The sequence below is a fragment of the Thalassophryne amazonica genome, chromosome 1, assembly GCF_902500255.1.
Source record: "Thalassophryne amazonica chromosome 1, fThaAma1.1, whole genome shotgun sequence".
Lineage (NCBI taxonomy): Eukaryota > Metazoa > Chordata > Actinopteri > Batrachoidiformes > Batrachoididae > Thalassophryne > Thalassophryne amazonica.
In genome coordinates this window covers 33,045,286-33,072,625 of record NC_047103.1, presented here as the reverse complement: position 1 = coordinate 33,072,625, position 27,340 = coordinate 33,045,286, and the positions used below count along the sequence as shown (strand labels likewise).

Here is a 27,340-nt window from a genome sequence, read left to right as displayed (position 1 = left end):
ATTAAAAAAGTCAAATGTAAAGTTGTAGTTTCCCATGTGCCAGAAGGCACAAATCACACAGCTTAAAAGTTGTGTGGTTAATATTTTATATATATATATGTGTGTGTGTGTGTGTGTGTGTGTGTATATATATATATATATATATATATATATTTTTTTTTTTAGGCCGATCACCGATCACTGAAATTTTGATTGGCCGATACCGAGCAAGGCCTATACCAATCAAGTACATATTTGGATCATGCCCAAAATAAGAATATAGGTCTAATGTATAGGACTATTTTTGCATTAAAACTTGATGAAAACAAAAAACATGCATTCAAATAAGACACTAGAATAAACTGCCAACTTTTGTTTTATTACATTGACTTTGTTCTACCAGCAAGCTTTTCTTTTCCATGTTTCATGTTGCTCAGGTTACAGCCTACACAACGTTGAGAATGTAAAATACAGCCCTCATTCTGTGGGGTTAAAATTGTCTCATTAATATTTGTAAATGCACACAGGGTGATCTACAAATAATCATTGATTTGCAAATGTGTTCAGATATCCACAAATGCAAATTTCATATTTGTAACTTGTAAATTGGTCTTTGCAAATAATGTTGTATTTGCAAATATAAAACTTAATTTGTAAAAAAAAAAAAAATTACATTTGTAAAACTGGAAATTGTATTTGTGAATTGAGTTTCATCATTTGTGGATCACCAATTACATGCATTCATCGCTTTCCTCTGTGAAGTAATTTTGAGACATTCTTTTCGCGAAATCCACAGATCCACAAACAAATGCCTACTGATTCACAAATACACACTCACACACACTGGATATCCACTAGATGGCAGTGTGGTTCCATTCCTTACACAGCAGTCTATTTAGATCTCTGAGCCATTTGACTCATTTTGACTTCTGATATGAGCTGGACGGACATGGACTACATTAGATGATGGCGACTGCTCTCCTTGTCCGTCCAGCTCATATCAGAAGTCAAAATGAGTTTACGTCACAGAGGAAAGCAAAAACAAAAATAAACAAAACAGTGTTTCACTTTGAAATTATTAATTCAGACTGGACTCTATCATTCTAACTTGACTCATCAGAAAGCCGCGCAGCGTTTGGAGCTGTGTGAACAGAACGGAGGACGATTCTCGTTTCTTTCTCGCAACAAGACAGGAGTCCCAGTTAGTAACTTTAATCCACACAAACGTGACTCACGATTGACATATTCAGGGATGAAAGTGGTGAAAAACAAAAAAAGCTGAAACCCAAAATTACCCCACAACACCACCCGCACGAAAATGTTTCAATTCTAGAAGCTCTGAAATGCAATCTGGGACTATTCCAGACGATAAACTGCAGTGAGTGCAGCATCCATTTAGGTGAGAAAAAACAAACAACTTTCCTTATTAAAATTAATTCCAGTAGTATTCTGCTCTTACTAGGATTCAGCAGTTTTCTAGTTTGGCAGATAGTTCTGGAGAAAATCACTGAAGAAATTAACATATTGAAAATATGGTTTGACCGAAACAAACTGTCATTAAACTTAAATAAGACAGGGATGAAATGGAGGTGTAACAGACACTCGGTGTTCACAGGAAACACTTATTTATTTCTGTATGTATGTATTTATTTATTTATGTTCATTGTTAGTTGCTTTTATATTTTCTGTTGTGTTTCTATTCAGGTTCTTTTTGTCTCTCTCTCTCTAAAATTGTATATAATAAGCATTACATTATTAATATATAAACAAAAATAAATTTAAGAAATATTACAATTTGAAAACAAATGCACCCAAATGTGATGACAGCTGCAAATGCGTAATGCTAACTTTTAACATTGAAAATGCCATAGACATGCTAACACGTTAGCATCGCTCCCGTTTTTAAGTTATAAAATACATCTATCAACTGTTTCAGAAGACCATAACAGGTCGGTTTAACATAGAAAAGGTAAATAATATTCACAGACGTATGCTCTTTAGGGTTTTAGCGGGGGAAAATTAAGCGAAAGAAAGAAAGTGTAAACGAAGCAACAGATCGAAGCATTGCTTCAATCTGCGAACCACTGCTTCGATTGGTTCAAGGTTCAGAGCAAAGCCGCGCTGCAGAAAAGTTGATCACGGACCCGCTGCAGGGTCTGTAATCAATGTAGAGAAATTATCATTTTCCTGAAAAACAACCCCCAAAACAACTGTGCACTGTTGTGATCGGTCCTTTCGATCGGCGCATTTTGCCGATCACCGATCAAGGCGTGATCGGCCGATAATGATCGGTGGCCGATCGATCGGTGCACCTCTAATATATATATATATATATATATATATATATATATATATATATATATATTAGGTATATAAATTAGGTATATAAAAACAAAACAAGACCAAAAAATTATCATTCAAATACTTTCTCCCATTTTGTTTAAGGAGGAATTCCAGTACTTTTAATGTAGCCCCCCACCCTTAAAGGATCAAAAGTAATTGGACATTTAGCTGCTGAGATGTTTCAAGACTTATGGTTTAACGCTTAAAAGTGTTACACTTCCTTTAAGCCCCTTTCACACCAGACCTGCTTTGAGTAGCTTCGTGTGGTGTCATGACGACACAGGAATGTCTGTGTCAGGTGTGCACACCAGGGGGTCAGAGAGGAGGTGAGAACCACACAGAGGAGAACCTGCACACAGACTCAGCTGCAGCCAGTCTGTGTGCACTCTGATTTCTCTTCTAGTTTGTATGACTTGTGCTGAGCTGCAGGTCTGCGCTCTGAGTTCTGTCATATTTTATCTTCTCTGACCGCGAGCTGTGTCCATGCGCACGCACACGAACGAACCATCTGTGAGAAAATGTGGAGATGTCTGGAGTTATGGTGTATTTTGTGGACATGTCCTGTCTCTGGCAATCAGTCTGTGAGCAGGACTTTGGACTTTATTCAAAAACAATTGTGAGAGAATTTAAGGAGTGAGCAGCTGCCTGCAATCAGCATTGTTTTTTCTGTGCTCTTTTTGAGCGTGTAGTTTTACTGCATTGTGTACACAGTATAAAAACAATCCTGCGGGATTTATACTTCGAGAACAATGGAACACAGGTGTGAGGGTGTGGCTTCCAGTCACATTAAGTGCTGTTGCTTTTTTCCCCGAGTTGCGTCGAAACCACTTCCTTTCTGCATCGAGCACAGGACGCAAAAAAAAAAAATTAAACCTGTTTTTTTGGCGCCCGATTTGCTTCATTGAGCTGCATCATCTCGGCACTAGGTTGCATCCATGCGCCGTCGTCATGATGCCACACAACGCAACTCAAAGCGTGCCCAGTGTGAAAGAGGCTTTAGACTTCAGTTTGTAAGTTACTAAGAAGTGGAATGCCTGTGGCACAGTATGCTAATGGTGCCTTGACACTTGCACAAATTTGATCCCCACACTGGTGAGTAAACCTGTTGTAAACTGTGCATGGCTACATGCCAATTTCAATTTATTTTCAATTTAATTTCATTTATATAGCACCAAATCACAACAAAGTTGCCTCAAGGCGCTTCACACATGTAAGGTCTAACCTAACCAATCCGCAGAGCAGACACACAGGTGACAGTGGTAAGGAAAAACTCAAGAAATCTCAAGCAGATCAGACTCAAAGGGGTGACCCTCTGCTTGGGCCATGCTACATACACAAATTACTAAACAATTCACAAAACAAATAAACAAGAAATGTTGCCATGCACAGGACAGGAGGGTTTCAGAAACAGACACCACACCCATCTCTGGATGGAGCCAAACCTCAAACAGAGAGAAAAAAAATAGGATCAGGCATCAGAAAGACAACACATACAGTATAATTTGTCAGCATTAAGCAACAAGAAAAACAAAAGAAATACTAAGATGATCGCCAGCCACTAGCCCTAAGCTTCACTAAAAGACCCAGAATTTAGATAAACTTGAGGCTGTGGCACGCTCCATTTCCTAATAAAATTAATTAAGAGTAATAAGCATAGCAATATACTGTACCAGTATGCTAGCCATACGAAAGGGAAAATAAATGCGTCTTAAGGCTGGACTTGAAAGTCTTTACAGAGTCTGACTGTTTTACGAGTATTGACACAGGGAGATCATTCCACAGAACAGGGGCACAATAAGAGAAAGCTCTGTGACCCGCAGACTTTTTATTCACACTAGGGACACAAAGTAGTCCTGCACCCTGAGAATGCAAAGCCCGGGCCAGTACGTAGGGTTTAATTAGGTCAGCAAGGTTGGGAGGTGCCAGTCCATGAACAATTTTATAGACTAGTAGCAGAACCTTAAAATCTGATGTCACAGGGACAGGAACCAGTGAAGAGATCCCAAAATGGGTGTAATGTGGCCAAACTGTCTGCTTCCTGTCAAAAGTCTGGCAGCAGCATTTTGAACCAGTTGGAGACCCGTAATGCTGGACTGCGATATAAACCAGAAAATAGAACATTGCAGTCGTCCAGTCTAGAAGAGACAAACGCATTAATCAGGGCCTTAGCATCAGCCATAGACAGGATGGGACGAATCTTCGCTATATTTTGCAGGTTGAAGAAAGCAGTCCTCGTAATATCTCTAATGTGGAGGTCAAAGGACAACGTAGGATCGAAAATTACCCAAGGTTCCTCACTTTTTCAGTGTGATGTATGACACACGAGCCTTGGCTAAGCATTAGCTGGTCAAATTGATGCCGATGTCTCACTGGACAAAGAACCATCATTTCAGTCTTATCAGAGTTTAAAAGTAGGAAGTTTCTTGACATCCAGCTTCTCACTGATGCAATGCAATCTTCTAAGGATTTTATGTGGATGAGATTACAAGCAGTTATTGTCATGTACAATTGAGTATCATCAGCATAGCAGTGAAAGGCAATCCCAAAATGCCGCAATATGTGCCAGTGCACAACGAAAACTTTGAAATGTTCAAAACGTCTGGCACGCATTAATTTTGTGAACTAGTTGTGAACATTGCTCTTTTGTCCTTCAGGCCATCAGACTGTACAACTCCTCATTCAGGAGGAGGAGGAGTAACAGGAAGACAGAAGTTGGGAATGAGCGGAACAGTAGTAGCCAGTAAACCAGTATTGATCAGTATGTCTGGTATTTATATTGCAAACTGTTTTTCTTTTTTGTACATGAATGCATACAAAAAAAAATTGTCCTCTGCATTTAACCCATCGTAATTACAGTTAGACACAATCCAACCACTAAGAACAGTGAGAAGCCAGAGTCTGGTGCCCGGGGACCAACAACACATAATGAGAAAAGGAGCAGGGAAAGGAGCAGACCCTAATGAGCATGTTTTTGATAGTAGGAGGAAACCAGAGTGAATGGAGGGAACCCACGCAGACATGGGGAGAACATGCAAAGTCCACACAAAAAGGTCCAGGTGGGCAGTGAACCCAAGACCTTGTTGTTATGAGGCAACAGCAGCCATTCTCACCACTAAGTCCCCATGTTGCCCTGTGTCCTAGATCGTATTTTTTTTTTTTTCTTGCAGAAAAACTTTTGGAGAAATATTTCATCCAGCACTTCATCTAGGCACTTTCTAAAAAGGACAAAGGGCTTTTTTGTGAAATATTTTTTCTATGATGACAATAAATGCCTAATGACTATCTTATAATCATGTGTTGATTTAAAAACCACTCACCCTCAGCAGGAACATAGTCTGTTCAATCTGCTGTCATAAGGAGAGGGCACGGGGGCTCTGTTGTGATAGGTTTAGTGTAACCAGTTAGCTGACTGTAGACAAAACGGGGGAAAAAAACTTTGCCCCTTCCATGAACATGAAAGATTTTGTTCCATCTGACTGACAAACAAGCTCTATATGGACACAAGGCCTTACAAGCTTCAAATGATTGGAGAAACAAATTTTTGTTTTTATTTTTTCATGTGTTTTTCTTCACCAGTCACAGCTCTATGATAAAGTGGCACAGATTAAGACATTAATTTCAATTCAATTCAATTCAATTTTATTTATATAGCGCCAAATCACAACAAACAGTTGCCCCAAGGCGCTTTATATTGTAAGGCAAGGCCATACAATAATTACGTAAAAACCCCAAAGGTCAAAACGACCCCCTGTGAGCAAGCACTTGGCGACAGTGGGAAGGAAAAACTCCCTTTTAACAGGAAGAAACCTCCAGCAGAACCAGGCTCAGGGAGGGGCAGTCTTCTGCTGGGACTGGTTGGGGCTGAGGGAGAGAACCAGGAAAAAGACATGCTGTGGAGGGGAGCAGAGATCAATCACTAATGATTAAATGCAGAGTGGTGCATACAGAGCAAAAAGAGAAAGAAACACTCAGTGCATTATGGGAACCCCCCAGCAGTCTAAGTCTATAGCAGCATAACTAAGGTATGGTTCAGGGTCACCTGATCCAGCCCTAACTATAAGCTTTAGCAAAAAGGAACGTTTTAAGCCTAATCTTAAAAGTAGAGAGGGTGTCTGTGTCCCTGATCCAAATTGGGAGCTGGTTCCACAGGAGAGGAGCCTGAAAGCTGAAGGCTCTGCCTCCCGTTCTACTCTTACAAACTCTAGGAACTACAAGTAAGCCTGCAGTCTGAGAGCGAAGATAAGATGGGACCTGATTATTCAAAACCTTATAAGTAAGAAGAAGAATTTTAAATTCTATTCTAGAATTAACAGGAAGCCAATGAAGAGAGGCCAATATGGGTGAGATATGCTCTCTCCTTCTAGTCCCCGTCAGTACTCTAGCTGCAGCATTTTGAATTAACTGAAGGCTTTTCAGGGAACTTTTAGGACAACCTGATAATAATGAATTACAATAGTCCAGCCTAGAGGAAATAAATGCATGAATTAATTTTTCAGCATCACTCTGAGACAAGACCTTTCTAATTTTAGAGATATTGCGTAAATGCAAAAAAGCAGTCTTACATATTTGTTTAATATGCGCTTTGAATGACATATCCTGATCAAAAATGACTCCAAGATTTCTCACAGTATTACTAGAGGTCAGGGTAATGCCATCCAGAGTAAGGATCTGGTTAGACACCATATTTCTAAGATTTGTGGGGCCAAGTACAATAACTTCAGTTTTATCTGAGTTTAAAAGCAGGAAATTAGAGGTCATCCATGTCCTTATGTCTGTAAGACAATCGTGCAGTTTAGCTAATTGGTGTGTGTCCTCTGGCTTCATGGATAGATAAAGCTGGGTATCATCTGCGTAAGAATGAAAATTTAAGCAATGCCGTCTAATAATACTGCCTAAGGGAAGCATGTATAAAGTGAATAAAATTGGTCCTAGCACAGAACCTTGTGGAACTCCATAATTAACCTTAGTCTGTGAAGAAGATTCCCCATTTACATGAGCAAATTGTAATCTATTAGATAAATATGATTCAAACCACCGCAGCGCAGTGCCTTTAATACCTATGGCATGCTCTAATCTCTGTAATAAAATTTGATGGTCAACAGTATCAAAAGCAGCACTGAGGTCTAACAGAACAAGCACAGAGATGAGTCCACTGTCTGAGGCCATAAGATGATCATTTGTAACCTTCACTAATGCTGTTTCTGTACTATGATGAATTCTAAAACCTGACTGAAACTCTTCAAATAGACCATTCCTCTGCAGATGATCAGTTAGCTGTTTTACAACTACCCTTTCAAGAATTTTTGAGAGAAAAGGAAGGTTGGAGATTGGCCTATAATTAGCTAAGATAGCTGGGTCAAGTGATGGCTTTTTAAGTAATGGTTTAATTACTGCCACCTTAAAAGCCTGTGGTACATAGCCAACTAATAAAGATAGATTGATCATATTTAAGATCGAAGCATTAAATAATGGTAGGGCTTCCTTGAGCAGCCTGGTAGGAATGGGGTCCAATAGACATGTTGATGGTTTGGATGAAGTAACTAATGAAAATAACTCAGACAGAACAATCTGAGAGAAAGAGTCTAACCAAATACCGGCATCACTGAAAGCAGCCAAAGATAACGATACATCTTTAGGATGGTTATGAGTAATTTTTTCTCTAATAGTTAAAATTTTATTAGCAAAGAAAGTCATGAAGTCATTACTAGTTAAAGTTAAAGGAATACTCGGCTCAATAAAGCTCTGACTCTTTGTCAGCCTTGCTACAGTGCTGAAAAGAAACCTGGGGTTGTTCTTATTTTCTTCAATTAGTGATGAGTAGTAAGATGTCCTAGCTTTACGGAGGGCTTTTTTATAGAGCAACAGACTCTTTTTCCAGGCTAAGTGAAGATCTTCTAAATTAGTGAGATGCCATTTCCTCTCCAACTTACGGGTTATCTGCTTTAAGCTGTGAGTTTGTGAGTTATACCACGGAGTCAGGCACTTCTGATTTAAAGCTCTCTTTTTCAGAGGAGCTACAGCATCCAAAGTTGTCTTCAGTGAGGATGTAAAACTATTGACGAGATACTCTATCTCACTTACAGAGTTTAGGTAGCTACTCTGCACTGTGTTGGTATATGGCATTAGGGAACATAAAGAAGGAAACATATCCTTAAACCTAGTTACAGCGCTTTCTGAAAGACTTCTAGTGTAATGAAACTTATTCCCCACTGCTGGGTAGTCCATCAGAGTAAATGTAAATGTTATTAAGAAATGATCAGACAGAAGGGAGTTTTCAGGGAATACTGTTAAGTCTTCAATTTCCATACCATAAGTCAGAACAAGATCTAAGATATGATTAAAGTGGTGGGTGGACTCATTTACATTTTGAGCAAAGCCAATTGAGTCTAATAATAGACTAAATGCAGTGTTGAGGCTGTCATTCTCAGCATCTGTGTGGATGTTAAAATCGCCCACTATAATTATCTTATCTGAGCTAAGCACTAAGTCAGACAAAAGTTCTGAAAATTCACAGAGAAACTCACAGTAACGACCAGGAGGACGATAGATAACAACAAATAAAACTGGTTTTTGGGACTTCCAATTTGGATGGACAAGACTAAGAGTCAAGCTTTCAAATGAATTAAAGCTCTGTCTGGGTTTTTGATTAATTAATAAGCTGGAATTGAAGATTGCTGCTAATCCTCCGCCTCGGCCCATGCTACGAGCGTTCTGGCAGTTAGTGTGACTCGGGGGTGTTGACTCATTTAAACTAACATATTCATCCTGCTGTAATCAGGTTTCTGTAAGGCAGAATAAATCAATATGTTGATCAATTATTATATAATTTACTAACAGGGACTTAGAAGAGAGAGACCTAATGTTTAATAGACCACATTTAACTGTTTTAGTCTGTGGTGCAGTTGAAGGTGCTATATTATTTTTTCTTTTTGAATTTTTATGCTTAAATAGATTTTTGCTGGTTATTGGTGGTCTGGGAGCAGGCACCGTCTCTACGGGGATGGGGTAATGAGGGGATGGCAGGGGGAGAGAAGCTGCAGAGAGGTGTGTAAGACTACAACTCTGCTTCCTGGTCCCAACCCTGGATAGTCACGGTTTGGAGGATTTAAGAAAATTGGCCAGATTTCTAGAAATGGAGCTGCTCCATCCAAAGTGGGATGGATGCCTTCTCTCCTAACAAGACCAGGTTTTCCCCAGAAGCTTTGCCAGTTATCTATGAAGCCCACCTCATTTTTTGGACACCACTCAGACAGCCAGCAATTCAAGGAGAACATGCGGCTAAACATGTCACTCCTGGTCCGATTGGGGAGGGGCCCAGAGAAAACTACAGAGTCCGACATTGTTTTTGCAAAGTTACACACCAATTCAATGTTAATTTTAGTGACCTCCAATTGGCGTAACCGGGTGTCAATACTGCCGACGTGAATTACAATCTTACCAAATTTACGCTTAGCCTTAGCCAGCAGTTTCAAATTTCCTTCAGTGTCGCCTGCTCTGGCCACCGGAAGACAATTGACTATGGTTGCTGGTGTCACTAACTTCACATTTCTCAAAACAGAGTCGCCAATAACCAGAGTTTGATCCTCGGCGGGTGTGTCGCCGAGTGGGGAAAAACGGTTAGAAATGTGAACGGGTTGGCGGTGTACACGGGGCTTCTGTTTAGGGCTACGCTTCCTCCTCACAGTCACCCAGTCGGCCTGCTTTCCCGGCTGCTCGGGATCTGCCAGAGGGAAACTAACGGCGGCTAAGCTACCTTGGTCCGCACCGACTACAGGGGCCTGGCTAGCTGTAGAATTTTCCACGGTGCGGAGCCGAGTCTCCAATTCGCCCAGCCTGTCCTCCAAAGCTACGAATAAGCTACACTTATTACAAGTACCATTACTACTAAAGGAGGCCGAGGAATAACTAAACATTTCACACCCAGAGCAGAAAAGTGCGGGAGAGACAGGAGAAGCCGCCATGCTAAACCGGCTAAGAGCTAGTAGCTGCGCTAAGCTAGCGGATTCCTAAAAACACGCAAAGTGAATAACGTGTAAATAATTTAGAGGTGATTCAGCAGAGGGAATGCTTTAGTTAAGGCACGTGAAGATTACACTGTGAAACAAATCGTTATCTAGGTAACTAGATCAATCTAACTGCGCAGATTAAACAGCTAACAGATACAGCAAAACACCGCTGTGCTCCGGAACAGGAAGTGATACAATACCGCAGTGAGAGCCAACCACCAGATTAAGAGGTGGTGAAGAGGGTAGTGTGGTTTTAAAAAAAAAAAAACAAACAAAAAAAAAAAAACACACACTATTTAAAAAAATTGTTTTTTTTTTCTACTTCTTAATTTTTTAAAAAAATTAAGAAGTAGACGCGAAATTCCGTCTTTCATTCACCATAAATCACAGTATTGGCTGTAGTCTGAATTTCGCATCTTTTGGTAATAATTGTGTCGAGCTGGCGGAGTGTCTTTTTGGGCTGTGTATTTGAGGTGTCTGCTGCAATTTTGCAGGCTGATGGGGTGGACTGTGGAGCATAGATCTAAATTTAATGATTGCAGTAAGTTAAGCAATTGATTGGATTGCTTTGGGGCACACTTTTTGCACGGACAGCCTCCTTGTCAGCCTCCTTCTCGCTAGAATTAACTGAATTTCTCAGTTTTCTTCATCCACAGGCTTTTTTGATTGACACCAAAGGTGTTGCTTTGAGATTTTTTAATACCTTTTTAATTCCCTTGAGGCTCTCCGCATTTTCTCCCTCTTTTCTGGCTCCTTCTTGGAAGAAGTTCAGAAAATCTAATAACACGCCCAAACTTCACCAACTTTGAGGCCTCCATTTAAGGAACTTTCAAAATCTCCTTTGTCATCAAAACATGAAAAGAACTGCCTCTTGGCCCCACCCAAAAGCCCCAGCCTCGCCGCTCACTCACAAACGCGCAACCTGCATAATAGTTGAAAGAAATTCAAAAGTTGTTCCTCGCAAGGAGTTCTATTCTCTCACAGATGGTCTCCAGAGGAAACATCTGCTGCGTAGCGGTATCTACAGCTGAAGTCCACGTTACAGTAAAACCACAAATCTCCGGGCTGATGCTTCGTGGAAAACCATCCTGTAAAGAACTGCTCGTCTCTCTGCGGTCAGCCTCAGCGAGACGCTCACCCAGCAACGCCGAGATTATAGAGGCCCGCTCTCTGATGCACATCTGTAAGGGCTTTAGCAGTGTGGTGTGTTTGAACTGCAAAATGAGCTCAGATTTATAGATGCTGATTTATAGGATCATTCACTTTGAATTGTTGACAGCAAAAGCGTGGCAGAAAATGGATTTTTTTTTTTTCCTAAAAGGCACAACCTCTGAATCCATCAGCTACCTTTTAGCAATCAGCTTGTTTTTTAAAATAGCAAAGGGCATCTGAATGATTGAACGTCTTTTTCTTTCAGTGGTTCGTAGGTGAGACGGGAGTTGTGAGGCTTAATCAAATTTTATGAACATTTGGGTCATGACTGGTAGTAATTTCTCCACTCTGTTTAGACGTAAAGGGCATGACGGTCAGAGTGGGTGTGCACGTGCGCTCGCCTTTGTGCTCGGCGGTTTTGTTTGTATTCCTTTATGGTTTTTGGTTACGAGCGCTCCGTCTTCAGCATTTGTGTTTGTGCGTAAATGGGCCTGTTAGCCATCTGAAAGCAGTTTCCCTTCCCCAGATGATGAATCCCTCATATGTTTTTGATGTCGTCCATGAAAGCAGCGCATGCATTTAGACTTGCAAGCCGCACCGCGCCCCATTTCCACCGGCTCATTTATGCACATAATAAAAACCACTGCACGATTGTATACCCAATTTACCAGGTGGTTATTGCTTTCTAAATTAAATGAGCCACCCTAAGTATGATGGTTCCAAGTTGTACGCAGCTTAAAGGCACCGTGATAGTTCCACTGATTTTTAGTAGGAACAATAGAAGAACAAAACAAAATGCACAACAAAGAGCCGAAATGTGCAAGACGCCTGACTATTAACACAGAGTGAGCTGGAGCTTCTGCATCTCATTCCCATATAGAAAGAAAATTGTGTTTGTTGTCTTTTTCATTTGCTTACTGTGATGGCAGTTCTTCAAAATCTGGGACCGAGCTATTGATTGTTTTCTGCCATTGCTTTGTTTGTGTTTGCGCATGTGCTGTCTCCAGTTCATGGTCATCTCAGTGCATTGCTGTGTATTTGTGCAGTGTGCAAAAGCCTGTATTTGTCAGTGAGCGACAAAGTGGACATTATGTTATAGTGTCGCAGACCGAACGGTCCGCCCTGCCTTCACTGTGCATGCGTCATTTTGGAGCGCCAGCAGCATTTCACCGATTATCACCTTGTTTCTTTTTAAAACTGCACTCCAGTCATCATCTGTCTCAGCGACAAATATCTGAAGTTTTTGTACAACATTTTCACATAAATTCAGCATTATTTCATAATAAAAGATGGAGGAAGCGATCAGAGCGCAGCAGCAGCACGAGCTCCTAGCTGCTGTGTTCACTGCACCTCCATCATTTCAAAGCATCACAGATTATCGCCTCGTTTCTACTTAAAACTGACTTTAGAATGATTTAAGAGGTTTTACCTTGTCATCTGTTGGTTAATAATCACATTAATCCATTTGATTGCTTTGGGTGAAGAGACTCCGTCTCAGACATGCTGCTGTGTTTCGAAATGACGCATGCATAGTGAAGGCAGGGAGAACCAGTTTTTATGGGGGGACCGTTCGGTCTATGACACCGGCCCTAGATGGTAAAAGCAGTGGTCAAACCCTCTGATGCCAACTAGAGGTTTTCTGAAGAGCAGCTTTCAAATGTGAAGTTGGTCTGTTCTAGATTTCACCATCTTGACCTGAATAAAGCCTGAACACACCCACTTACTTCTAAATTGCCAAGCTAGCTAGGCTAACAAGCTAGGTAACCTGGGCTTGGATGATTGGTTAACGCATGTTTTTTCCAGAATGGATGGTGGCTCTAAGGCAGAGGTTGGAAGAAAGGGACAAGACCTTGCAGGATTTCCTTACAACCAGTCATCTCAGCGGGTAGTTTTATTGATGAGAGCCTCCCATCAAGTTAAAGCCCTAATTATCTGTGAAATCACCTGCTGAAGTGATTGGTAGCAAAGGATCCATGAACGACCTTGGCCCTTGATGGCACAGAATTGCCCACCCCTATTCTAAGGGGCGGCTTGGGCGCAGGTATTAAAAACTTGATTACCATCATATACTCCCAATAACTGTGGCACTATCAGTGTAGCTAACGGGCCCAAGCTAATGGTACATGGTAATTAGTGCTAACATACAAATGATATACTAACCTTTAAGTCACAGAAACCAGTGAAGAAACTTCTTAGATGGTCCGTTTTTAGAATTAATCACACAGCAAGGTATATTATCATTGTGTTAAAATGCTCTAAAAGGAGATGCAGCCTGCTAGCGGCTGGTCTCCTGGATGATAGCTGGCACTTGAGTCGACTACCCCCCAGTTAGGCATAATTTATAGCTTGATAAAGTTTAAACCTGTGAGAAATTTAAACATGTACCCGAGTGCATGTGTTACAAGTGGGGAAACTAGCTATTAAGAGCAAAGATTTTTTTTTTAATTGGATCAAGCTGTAAACATGTTTATTTCTACTGTAAATTTGGCAATTATACAATGGGATTATATGGTAATTCAATAGAGCCTGGCCATTCGAGGAACTGCTGATACTAACAATGAATCTACGACACCACATACGTGCATATGTGTGTGGCGGGACTCAGCCTGACAGTGAGGTGATATTGAATGTTTGATGTGACCTTGGCCAGTTCCACAGCAGTGTGATGGTGATGATGCAAACGTCCTTCGTCCTCGTGCTGCTGCTTTGCTGTGACACACAGGTGGTGGATCTGCAAAGGAACCCCAAGGTCATTTTACCCTCAAGAAGCAATAAAAATGCACTCCTAGTTTTAATAAAGCAATTATAACTCGTTGCCGACTTCAATTAATTCTAAGTCTTCCATTAGTACAGACATCTCAAATTGCCTCAGAATGGTGTTTTTCTCTCTCTCTTTCTCTCTCTTTTCCTGGTAGCAGTGCATTGATTGGACATATGCATTTTACATTCCCTCTCAGGGTGGGTGAGGGGTGACTACTGGTTCATGTGATTGACAGTGTGCTGAAACATTTCAACAACACACGAGTAACATCACACTTCATCTCATGTTGTTTTGACATTGTATCTGTTTTTCTGTTTTCTCAGGTGCTGTTTACTTGGAGGGAGGCTTGGAGGAAGCCCGGCAGCTCTTTGGTCGACTACTTTTCAACGGCGAGGTAACTCATTAACTTTCCAGTTTCCACTGTTTACTCGTTATACAGTGTGTTTGTGTTTACACCTGTTTCTCTTGGTGGACATTAATTGCCTCTGCCCAACAGTGATAAGAGTTCAGTGGCAATCAGACGACATGAAATTAGATTTTAGGCACTAAGGGGCTAGATCTTGCATAGAGCAAGTGCATTTCCAACTCCACTTTGCTGTTTACAGAGCACATCATGTGGGCTCAAAGTAGGGCACACGTAATTAGTCACTTAATTAGTCATAGCTGTGTTTTGGGCATCTGCAACTCCCTTGAAGATACAATTTTGTCAGCACCTGGCACATTGGCGTTTAGGTGGTAAACTCAGAAGTGAGAGGTTTTCTGGCTGTGAAATGGATCTGCCTAGCTTTAGACATTGATATATTTGAGAGTCTTGTTCCCGCAACACCTCCTTCATCTGTTCATCATCCTCCTCCAGACAATTGGTACATTTGGCCAGCAAAGCCAGGAGAAAGAAATCTAACATCAAAATATAGTACAAACTAGAAACCTTTATTTACATTAGCTTTTTGTTTTATTTTATTGTCACCCTGCACACAGTGAACAACGTATTGTAATTTGTGCGTGCGTGTGTGTATGAAAAATAATTTTTTTAAATGGCTGGATGTTTTCACCAAATTTGGTGAGAATATTACTTACTAATATTACTGGTTAGTGTCTACAGATGATTAACAGTTTGAACAGATTGCTAATAGGGCAAAGTCAGGCAAAACCCCACTCCCCTACCATAAACAATCATAATAAAAAACAAGTTTAATATCTGTGCTACCAGTGTGGCTACAGATATGATTAAAAACTCTTATAGCATATTATACAAATAATGAATGTTTGAGTTCAGTGGTACGAATATTTCATGAGATGAAAGCTGGAACAAACCATTCAACAAGGCAAAGCCGAGTTGAATGGTTTGTTCCAGCTTTCATAAAATGAAATATTCGTTCCATTGAAAGAATGTAAAAACATTCATTATTTGTTTTATATAACGGCTAAAATAGAGCCTTGTCATTTGATATTTTATTAATTTATAAACAAAAAAGGGACTTACATTTTGGTGTTCCACTGTAACATGTAGTCCAGTGATACTGTGCACTGACTTCAGACTTCCATAAAAAAAGACTTTGTGTAGTTCCTCAGTCCAGCCAAAAATCACATCTTTGTTTCATGTGAACAGGTCTTCATGCATCCAGATGGCTTACAGCGGAGTGGATTTTTGTGTGTGTGTGTGTGTGTGTGTGTGTGTTACAACCAGCATCAGTTAGCTCAATCAAATCATCATGTCGTTGTCCCCCCACGCGTGCGTGCACACACACGTGACTGAGTCGGTCGACTGTGTACGTCCTCAGTGCAGCGAAAACAAAAAAAAAATCACTTGCGCGCATACACGAGGACGTGTGCGTGTGTGTGCAGAGTGCAATGGTACCAAACGTATAGAACCAAATTTGCACTCTAAATGCAATGCAACACAAATGGGATAAATTAATCCATGTCATGTAACATACAAAGCACCAATAAATGACAAGGATCCACTCAGCCATTATATAAAAGCACATCATGAACCTGCTTATATAATGTGTATCTGAATATTGTACTGTGTCTGTTCCACAGCTTCTTGCTGTTCTATGGTGCAGTCGCTTTCTACTGGCACACCAGAGAAATGCACGGCACTATGCTTAGCTACACTATCTTTCGACCAACATGCCCATGGACACCCAAGTAGCTGCAGTTCTACTCACTCCTCGTGTGATGTGGGTGCCAGTTGCAATCTAGCAATGGCACTTGTGCAGCTCTTGGAGTAAGATACCTGTGAAGGGTTTAGGCATTTTAAATCTGTCAGGGAATTCTTCAACAGACGGCAATAATCACCCTCCACAATGTAGCCCAAAATGAGAAACTGAGATCTTATATTAGCAAACTTTATCCTGCAGTACTTTAGACTAGCTGCTGCATTATTATGCACCAGCAAAAAAAATAAAAAGAAAGAAAAGATTTAAATGAAGCCACTGCAGTGAAGAGAGATTGGCATGCCCTGTGTATTTCACAGACCAAATGTTGCTGATTTTGTGGTTTGTCTTCTGTAGTGCTTATAATGTTGTTTGAGAGTGGGCATTGTTGACTCTTGGACTTCCAAAATTCAGAGCGGCAGAATAGTTGCTCATGATGTAAAAGCTGAATAGTATTCTGATGAAAGAAAATTTTTTACAGTCAAAGCACCCAGCGATAGCTGCTGTGAAGGACCCTGTTATAACTGTGCTGAATTTTCTCTCGTTTGAACCAAAAGTCATTGGGCAGCTTAAACATAATGGAATTGAAATGTGAAATTGACAGCTTTGGTCAAGGACAATCCTGTGTAACCAAATACAAAAAAATGGTGAAATTGGCAGGTGAAAAGCACTACGAGGCACTATGAATTTTAAAAAGATTTTGACAAAATGCCAATTTTTTACTAAACCTGCCAGCTTGTATGCATGCTTGGCCCATGTGACTCATAATGAGGCCTGGCCTGTGGAGAGCCACATGGGCAATGGCACTGTCATGCCAACTTTGCCATCAAGACGACTAAATTTTTGCAGTTCTTGAGTTTTAGGACATGGAAGGTTTCACCGTACAGATGGATGGAAGAACAGCAATTTCTCTTAACAAGTACAACTTACAATTGTGAATAATTAGCATCACAGATGGCAAGAACTGAAGCCAAAAATATTCAAGGCTTCAAGTCCAATTTGCCAGTCCTCACTTTGTCAGTATGATGTATTACACACGAGCCTAGGCTAAGCGTAGCTGATCATATTAATGCCGATGTCTCACTGGACCAAGAACCATCATTTCAGTCTTATCAGAGTTTAAAAGTAGGAAGTTACTTGACAGCCAGCTTCTCACTGATGCAAGGCATTCCTCTAAGGATTTTATGTGGATGAGATTATCAGCAGTTATCATCATGTACAATTGAGTATCATCAGCATAGCAGTGAAAGGTAATCCCAAAATGTCGCAGTATGTGCCCGAGGGGTGCTATATAAAGGGAGAAAAGCAGGGGGCCTAAGATGGATCCCTGTGGAACCCCAGTTTAGATGGCGACAAAAGCTGCTCAGATGTGCGGCAAGATGTCGACTGTGTTTAAATGCACTTTCTATTTTTCATTCATGTTACAGCAATTAAAAGGGCTCAAAATGATATGTCTCATTAGGGGACTGCCATCAAATTTACCAGCTTCATCTCAAGGAATCAAGGAATCAAGGAAATTTTATTGTCATATGCACAGAACAGAAGAACATCTACCCTGCACAATGAAATGTGGCTACTGCATTTAACCCATCCTGTTTGCCAGTAGGAGCAGAGGTCGCCATTAGGCGCCCGGGGACCAGCTCCAGATGTACGTCCCTGCCTTGGTCAACAGCAGGGCTGAGCAAACCAACACCGACCCATAACAAACAACACACACAACACATAGGCCGGCCCGGTACATAAAACATATATGTGAAAGCAAAACGCGAGGGAAAAGGAGAAGAAAAAAAAACCCTCATCGCTGCTGCATTACACAGCGGCAATGAGGAAAAAAAAAAAAATCCCATCAGCACAAAAAACAATAATCACAGAGACAAAACAAGGACACAGGACGACAACCGAGATTTGAAAGGACCAGTTTATCAGAACACTCCGGAAGGCAGCCAGTTCGGTGCCGTCAACGGCCTTGTCCGACAGTCTGGAGGGGGAAGGGAACAGCCCTGCGCAGTCTGAGAAAGTCCTGGACAGTTCTAACACAGTTCACGTCAGAGCTGGAGAAGCTGAGGGGAGGGGGGAAGACCAGGGATACCATTTAGATTTCTTGTACTCAATTAGGTAGAAATGCACCACTATCATTTGGGAGGATATGGTTGCTGCGGCACGAAAAGTTGATCATCAACAAATAATATAAAAAAAAAACAGCCTGACACACATAGATAGATGGTTCATGGCAGTTGTTGAAAAGAAAAGAAAAGAAGGGTGGCTATATATTGGTCACTGGATCTTTGACAAAACTGTTTATGTGTTCATTTTGCATTGTGTATTTGTTTGTTATACTTAGTCTAATAATTAAAATAAAGAATTGAGTTGAGAAAATTTTAGTTTTTCATTTAGTTGCATAATAATTCGGCAAACTGATACTCCAGTCAAGGGTCACGGGGGAGCTGGAACCTGTCCCAGTTGTCATAGAGCGTGAGGAGGGTTACACCCTGGATAGGACATGAAGGAATATATAGTATACATATAATGAATCTTTATAAGATCAATGGTACGAATACTTCATGAGGTGAAAGCTTTCACCGAATTTAATATTCGTTCCATTGAAAGAATGTAAAAACATAATGTTTTGTTTTATATAATAGCTAAAATAGATCCTTGTCATTTGATATTATATTAATTTATAAACAACAGAAAAGGGACTTACATTTTGGTGCATCACTGCACTGAGTTTGTGTACTTCCAAAAAAAAAAGAAAAGAAAAAGAGTTTGGGTACTCACTCCAACGAAAAATCACGTCAGAAATTTGTCCAGCTTTGGTGCATCACTACTGCTCTGACATCAACAATCCAACACAAACTTTAAGTATGAGTGCAAAAATAATTATGATGATGTCGTCTGCAATACCGTGCACTAACTTCATGTACTTGCCCCCCTCCCCCCCAAAAAAGACTGTACTTCCTCAGTGCAGCAAAAAAAAAAAAAAGAAATCGCATCAGAAATTAGTCCAGCTTTTCATTCTAACTTCCTCCTAACAGGTCCTCATGCCTCCAGACAGCTTACAGCACAGTGGATTTGTTGTGTGTGTGTGTGTGTGTGTGTGTGTGTGTGTGTGTGTGTGTGTGTGTGTGTGTGTGTGTGTGTGTGTGTGTGCGTGCGTGCGTGCGTGCGTGCGTGCGTGCGTGCGTGTGCATGCCTGCGCAAAGGTACCAAATGTATGGAACCACATTTGCACACTAAATGCAATGCAACACAAATAATCCATGTTACGTGACATACAAGGCACCAATCAAATGCCAAGGATCCACTCAATCGTTAAGAGCCGTTAAGAGAGATAAACTCATTCATTCATGTACTCATATCTGTCCACATGGAAAGGGAACTTTCTCTATGTGATCGTTTTCCTTTGTCATTTTCAAAAAGTGTTCCGTAAACACGGCACCATTTCAAGCAATATCTCCGTTCACACAAAAACGCTCAAACCGCTGGAGCACCCAGATGGAACCAAGTGGCAATACTCAAGCTCACATTTTGACCCCAACCAGGAAGTGCAGTTCAGTGCAATAAAATGACAAGGGTGCCCAAATTTATACACCTGCCTAATTTTGTTTAAATAATGACTGCTCACTTTCTGTAAATACTAGAAACTTAATTTCACTTCTCAAATGTCGGTCTGTTCGTCTGCTATATGATACATTTAACTGAAATTTCTGATCCAGACAACCAATGATTTACAGTGGGGGAAATAAGTATTCCCACTGTCAATTTTGCAAGTTTCCCCACCTACAAAAAATGGAGAGGTCTGTAAGTTTTATCATAGGTACACTTCAACTGTGAGAGACAGAATATAAAAACATAATCAACAAAATCATGTTCTATATTTTTTAAATAATTAATTTGCATTTTATTGCATGAAATAAGTATTTGATCCACTAGAAAAACAGACCTTAACATTTGGTACAGAAACATTAGTTTGCAATTACAGAAGTCAGATGTTTCCTGTAGTTCATGACCAAGTTTTCACACACTGCAGCAGGGATCTTGGTCCACTCCTCCATACAGATCTTCTCCAGATCTTTCAGGTTTGGAGTTTCAGCTCCCTCCAAATATTTTCTATTGAGTTCAGGTCTGGAGACTGGCCAGGCCACTCCAGGACCTTGAAATGCTTCATACGGAGCCCCTCCTTAGTTGCCCTGGCTGTGTGTTTGGGGTCATTGTCATGCTGGAAGACCCAGCCACGACCCATCTTCAGTGCTCTTACTGACAGAAGGTTGTTTACCAAAATCTTTCAATACATGACCCCATCCATCCTCCCTTCAATACAGTGCAGTCGTCCTGTCCCCTTTGCAGAATAGCACCCCACAGTATGATGTTTCCACCCCCATGCTTCACGGTTGGGATGGTTTTCTTGGGGTTGTTCTCATCATCCAAACACGGAGAGTGGAGTTGATTCCAAAAAGCTCTGTTTTCGTCTCATCTGACCACATGACCTTCTCCCATGCCTCCTCTGGATCATCCAGATGGTCACTGGTGAACTTCAAATGGGCCTGGACATGTGCTGGTGTGAGCAGGCGGACCTTGCTGCCCTGCAGGATTTTAAACCATGATGACGTCATGTGTTACTAATGTAATCTTTGTGACTGTGGTCCCAGCTCTCTTCAGGTCATTGACCAGGTCCTCCTGTGTTGTTCTGGATTTTCTCAGAATCATCCTTACCCCCCAAAGTGAGATCTTGCATGGAATCCCAGACAGAGGGAGATCGACAGTCATCTTATGTTTATCCATTTTCTTATAATTACACCAACAGTTGTTGTCTTCTCACCAAGCTGCTTGCCTGCTGTCCTGTCGTCCATCCCAGCCTTGTACAGGTCTACAGTTTTGTCCCTGGTGTCCTTAGACAGCTCTTTGGTCTTGGCTATGGTGGAGAGGTTGGAGTGTGATTGATTGAGTGTGTGAACAGGTGTCATTTATACAGGTAACAAGTTCAAACAGGTGCAATTAATACAGGTAAAGAGTGCAGAATAAGAGGGCTTCTTAAAGACAAACTAACAGGTATGTGAGAGCCAGAATTCTTGCTGATTGGTAGGTGATCAAATACTTATTTCATGCAGTAAAATGCAAATTAATTATTTTAAAATCATACAATGTGATTTTCTGGATTTTTTTTTTTCTTTTTAGGTTCTCTCACAGTTGAAGTGTACCTATGATAAAAATTACAGACCTCTGTATTCTTTGTAGGTGGGAAAACTTGAAAAATTGACTGGATCAAATACTTATTTCCCCCACTGTATAAAGGAAAATCATGAAAATTATCAGGGGTGCCCAAACTTTTGCTTAAAACTGTATATGCAGTCTGTGGATGGAACCCATGCAAATCTGTTTCTTTCAGGTATAATCGAGCTGTTGGTATTACATTAGATCTAACTGAGATTCCACATAAAAAGTTGTGCAAAGCAGTTCTTAGTGATTTTCAAATTTAGTTTAAAAGTTTCCAGACATGCCGACCAGGCTTGAAATAGTATGGCTTGTCATCCCCCCGCTGAATCCTCCTGATGGCCACACTCTCACAAAGCCTAGAGTAGACAGATGGACATGGACTCGGAAGCCAAACACCAGCCGGGTGGTGTAATGGTTACAGGGGTGTAGGGGAAGTAACACTGCAATGGACAGTATGGGAGATGACTTTTTGCGGGTTTGTAGGATCACTCAAACCTTTCTGTATTTTTAGCTTTAGACTGAGAACAGGTCTTCACACAGCACGTTACCAAACTGATGAGATGCAGCACAAAACCATCTCTGCAACTTCCCCCATCGCGTTTTTGCCACTCCTATTTGTCAGGATGGTATTCTATTCACACACGGCTGATCAGTCCCTCAGTCTCCTTTTCACTCTGTACAAACAAAGCTGGCTGCTCTCTCTTTTTCCTCTCACTCTGCCTGTTGTTTTTGCTCCGGTTCCTTTCTTTTGTCTCTGCCACTTCAGGATGTCATTGCCCCGACAGACATTTCGCTCCAGTCCTCTTATGACAAGTCAAAACAAAAGTTCTTCCAACTCCTGAGGGGAAAAAAAATAAAATAAAATAAATTTTGCTACCTACGACAAAGCATGCATTTAATTTTTACCTCAAAACCAAGTCAGCCAAACAGTGGCCATGTCTCTCTCTCTCTCTTTTTCTCTCTCTGTTATTCACTAATTGGTATGGCATTCATGACGGCAGCGGAACAGTTATTTCTGTCCCCTTGTTTTTCTTTCAACGTGTCACCTTTGCTGGCAGAGGTTCCTAAACAACGGGTCTGTTGGCGAGGATGGAATCAAGCTTCATTGCACACAGAAGCCTGGAGGAAACAATAGATGCTAATTTGCTAATGACATTACTGTGGAAGTTATTAAAGCATCAGCACAGAGGCAGGAAGCATCTTTGCTCTTCAGGGAGAGATGCTCGATTGGTCCCAACCTGGACTCTGCAGCAACGCAGTATCACCACTGTGCTGTCCTGGGGGAGGTACCTCATTTTCAGTAGCAATCACCATAATGATGATCTCACTACTTGCCTGCAAGCTAATTGGGTTTGGCTTTTATTAACACAAGCGCACGCTAAACATAAAATGCAACAAATGGGGATTCCTAAAATGAACAGCAGCACTGGAATTGGGGACAATCGAGGCATTTTATGATGGAACTGTGTTGGCTTGAGAAAGTCCTCTAAATTCAGGTCCGATTTTTGTTCACACCTTGTGGTCCAGCGTTCATTAACAGCCTGTTTAGCTCCATTAAAACACAGTTCGCATTGCCAGTGAGTACAAACAACCAAAGTGTTTTCAGTAAACAGAATGATATCATGGCATCCTGGAGAGTAATATGACCAAAGCTACTTTTGGCTTGTATTTAAGTGTGATTCTGAGGTGTAGCACCTCCAATGTGCAGCTTTATTTCAGAGATAAGTTTAAGTGTTAGGTTTTGCACGGGCTGGGAATGAAGGGAGGCTGTCCAAATGATCCTGGCACAACACACACATACTGACACACCTCACCCACAGATGTTCTCTTACACACTATTCAACAGTACAGTTAGCCGTTTGCAGTGGTTCCCAATCCTGGTGCTTTCCATGCTCTGCCAAAAGCTGATTAGTCCATACAGGTGTCTGTTAACTCTTGATTGGCTAAGCACACCTGAATGAGCTAATCTGTTTTTGCCAGTGTAGGGAGAGATGGAACATAGGCACGTTAGGGGGTCTCTGAGGACCCGGGTTGGGAACCACTGCATTAAAGGATACTGTGATACATGTTAATGTTATGAATATTAATTTATTTTGCTGTCAAAACCTTTTTATTTAAATAGCCATACTGTTCATCGTGGCTTCTAATTATAGCTCAGCATGTCTTGCTACATTCCACAGGGCAATCAGATTATAGATTTGAGTATCCAAAAATTAACAAGTGTTTAAAAGTGCAATGATAAGAATATTTTCATGAGTTGAAAGATCTGTCAATTCATGAAAATATTCTTTCCATTGCATGAAGGGAAAACATTAAGTATCTGTTTTATATGACAGTTAAACAGATGTTTGTCATTCTTTTTTTTTTTCCTTTCTTCAAATTTTTAGACAGGTGAAAAAGTTGCACCTGTCAAAAAATGCTTCTTGAAGAGGACAAAAAACAAATATAAGTGGCACCAGAGTATAACTTTTTTCCTGCATTTTAACCTCATTAAGTTGTGACGTTTGTGCGTTGTTGAAGTGTACTTTTTATTATTGCCATTTATTCTTTTATTATTAGTTTATCTTGTTTAGTGATTTGGTTTATGGGAAAGCCCAATATAAATACTTGTTATAATTATTACTATTAGTAATGAACACGTGATTTTTCTGTAATAGGTCACACTGGAGCATAGTTTGCAGGTTTTCCAAAAAATAAAAATAAAAAACAAACAAACAAAAATGTGATTTATACTCCGGAAAACACAGTTTGTCTAATTTCCTTAATCCAGGGAAAAACTGCGGTAGGAACTTGTGCAAATCTTCACCTGACAGCACTTCTGAGGCCACTAGAGATTTCACAGACAACACTGCATAAACTTTTAATCAGCTTCACGTCATGTTGGACTTAGCTTTCTCATATCATAGCAGAGTGGAGCAAAAACTATAGAACACAAATGAATGACAAATTGAAGCAAATTGCACAAAAAAATAATGTCAATCATAGAATGGTTATTTTTCTATACAATGGGGCCATTAATCAATGCTGCTTACATACTTGTATAATCCACCAGTCAAATGACAAGGATCTGTTAAGGTGTTGGTATGGAGTTGTTTAAAGGCAGCTAGTGTCTATTTTGTACTAGTTTATGTCCTATTTAGAGCAGTTTAAAACAGTCTGTCTTTCATGTAGAACGGTTTAAACACACCTTGAACCAGCTTATTTCTGTTAAAATGGGTTAATTCCACTTATACTTTCATATGTTTATGGGTCCTAAAATGTTCACTGAGTGGTACTATTGACATAAAATCATAAAGGAAATCTGTAAGGGGTGCCCGGTTTATCCTGTAGTGAAACAAATGGCTAACATGCCATGTTTTGTACTTCTGTTACGTATTACACAAAGAGATCACTGTTATTCTGCTTTTTTTGCTGCTGTTTTTTGGGGGGGGCGGGGGGGGGGGGGTGTATGAACATCTTGCATTGACAAGAGTGAACATCTGCATGTTTAAGGGCCTCTGCAATCCTCTGACCCATTGAGCCAGTACTTATTTCAAGATACCGTTATATGAAGTGAGTGGCAGTCTCCAGTTCCCCCAAACGAGACACCAATCCATACCAAGTTACTTCCTTAGCCAACGCTGGTACCCATTTACAGCTGGGTGTACTTGGACAATGCAGATCAAGTGCCTTTTCCAAGGCCATAGATAGGTAACATCAAGCACACATCTGGAATCGAAGGCCGGTCTTTATATTGGTCGTACAACTCCTACCCCACAGTTCAAACAGATGGACCAACAGACTTGCAAACATTGAAATTGGTGCTACCACATGCTGAGAGAAGAACATAGAAATATTTGAAAAAGTAATTAAAACAAGAAAATAAAACCAACTGGATTCAAACATTGGGATATTCCTAAAACCAAAGTTTGCTGTGACATGACAGTGGTGAGTTTTTGATACCAGCATTCAGATCTAAACTGCATTTGGTAATTACATTCCACTGGTTTCACTTTGGTATTTTCACACACCGGTAGAGAGCGCTCACCTTACAGTACACGTTCACAAAGGTGAAAGGCTGGCTGACAGCCCCCTCCGTACCCACCCCACCTCAGTGGCCTGAAGCAAGGTGACCCACTGGGTCTGTAAAATGTGACGAGCTAGTTTTTTTTTTTTTTTTCTTCTCAGCGTAAGCACGCTTTATTCACTTCTACATATTGCTACTTCCATCCAGTGGATGGGAGTCTTTTTCTGAGTACAAGTGTAATTTCTTGTAACTGTCAAGCAAACACTCCTCTTTTTGTTCAGCTTTTCTCTGCTAACTCCCAAATCCCTGATGGCCTCCTCCATTTTCTGTTCAATCAGTGCCCTTTGTGTGTGTGTGTGTGTGTGTGTGTGTGTGTGTGTGTGTGTGTGTGTGTGTGTGTGTGTGTGTGTGTGTGTGTGTGTGTGTGTGTGTGTATATATATATATATATATATATATATATATATATATATATATATATACATCAACTACAGGTAATATTGAATGAGAGCGTTCCTGTTCCTTCTACACTGTGTCCTTGATTTGGTAATAGTTTGCAAAATGAATTCATTCACACAGTCTATTTTCCTTTCACGTGCGATGTCTACCCACACTCACAAGAATACTAAAACTATCCACTCTCATCTGTACCACAAGAGGTTTTGATTTTGGTACCCCCATCATATTTGGAAGATCACCTTGGCCGTTCCCTGACAGAATCCTCTCTTTTGGACTGGGCTGCTTTTATGTTGGTATTGATCACCAGCACTATCTCTATCGACTTTCCTGCCACACTATAATGTTTGATGGATTGATTGGCAGCGTGTAGCCAGAGACCAATTTGTCAGGGAGCATTGGAACTTGTCAGAACAGCATGCCATTATGTCCCTATCATAGATGGTCAGCAGTCCCGGGGGTAGTGAGGGTGTCTGTGTGTGGAGGACTTGGCAGTGTTGGCCAGTGAGCCCTGATCATGTGCAAAGCTGCTTCTAGGTCTTCACTTCCCCCCATGGAGTAAAGCACTGCTGATTGAAGCCTTCATTTAAACAGATTCTACCTAGTTTTGCAAAGTTCCACTGGCTTTCAATTTCAGCTCTCATTGCGGTGAAGCTATTTGGATTCAATAATGTAAATATGTTTGCATTTTTTTCCCCCCTGTTGGTAGTGCAAGAGTTCCATCTCCTAAATGGCTGTGATTCAGCTGCTGTATGTGATGATTTGTGCTGACAGAGAGAGAGAAAGAGAGCGAAGAGGGAGGGGAGGGAGGACCTGTTGTTATTCTTAAATTCCCACTCAGTGCTGGCTTAATCATTGTCTGCCTTGTCTTAGGAATAGCTGTAATTGAAACATTAGCTGTTAGTCTATATACAGCATGTGGGTGGATCGCGTGTGCCCTGTGGACAGATTTTAATCACAAGCCGACACAACTTGTCCACAGTCTTCTCGCGCTGCTTTTTTGATATTTTTTTCCTCTCTTACTCTTTTCTTGCATACATGTATGCTCGGGTTTATATTTGGCACGCGTCACAGTCATGTATTTTATGGCAATTTTTGTCCCTGTGAAATTGAAAGTAAGCCATCCATTAGTCCGTGCTATTGGTTTCTTTTAAGCAAAGCGTACTTGAACGTGAAGAAGCAATGCCCCATTTATATTTGCAACTAAGCTCTGTGTAGACTTGGTACTTTTACTTTTCAACTCCAGTCCCTGGCTGAGATGAGCA

The 27,340-nt window shown here is 40.8% G+C and overlaps 1 protein-coding gene across 1 annotated transcript in view; it reads left to right on the top strand.

Annotated features, from left to right (window-relative positions):
* drosha (drosha ribonuclease III) overlaps positions 1 to 27,340 on the top strand; it is a 268,873-nt gene that overhangs the window by 128,106 nt on the left and 113,427 nt on the right. The window contains 1 exon segment of the mRNA XM_034167642.1: positions 14,565 to 14,635. Coding sequence (XP_034023533.1) covers positions 14,565 to 14,635 — 71 coding nt within the window.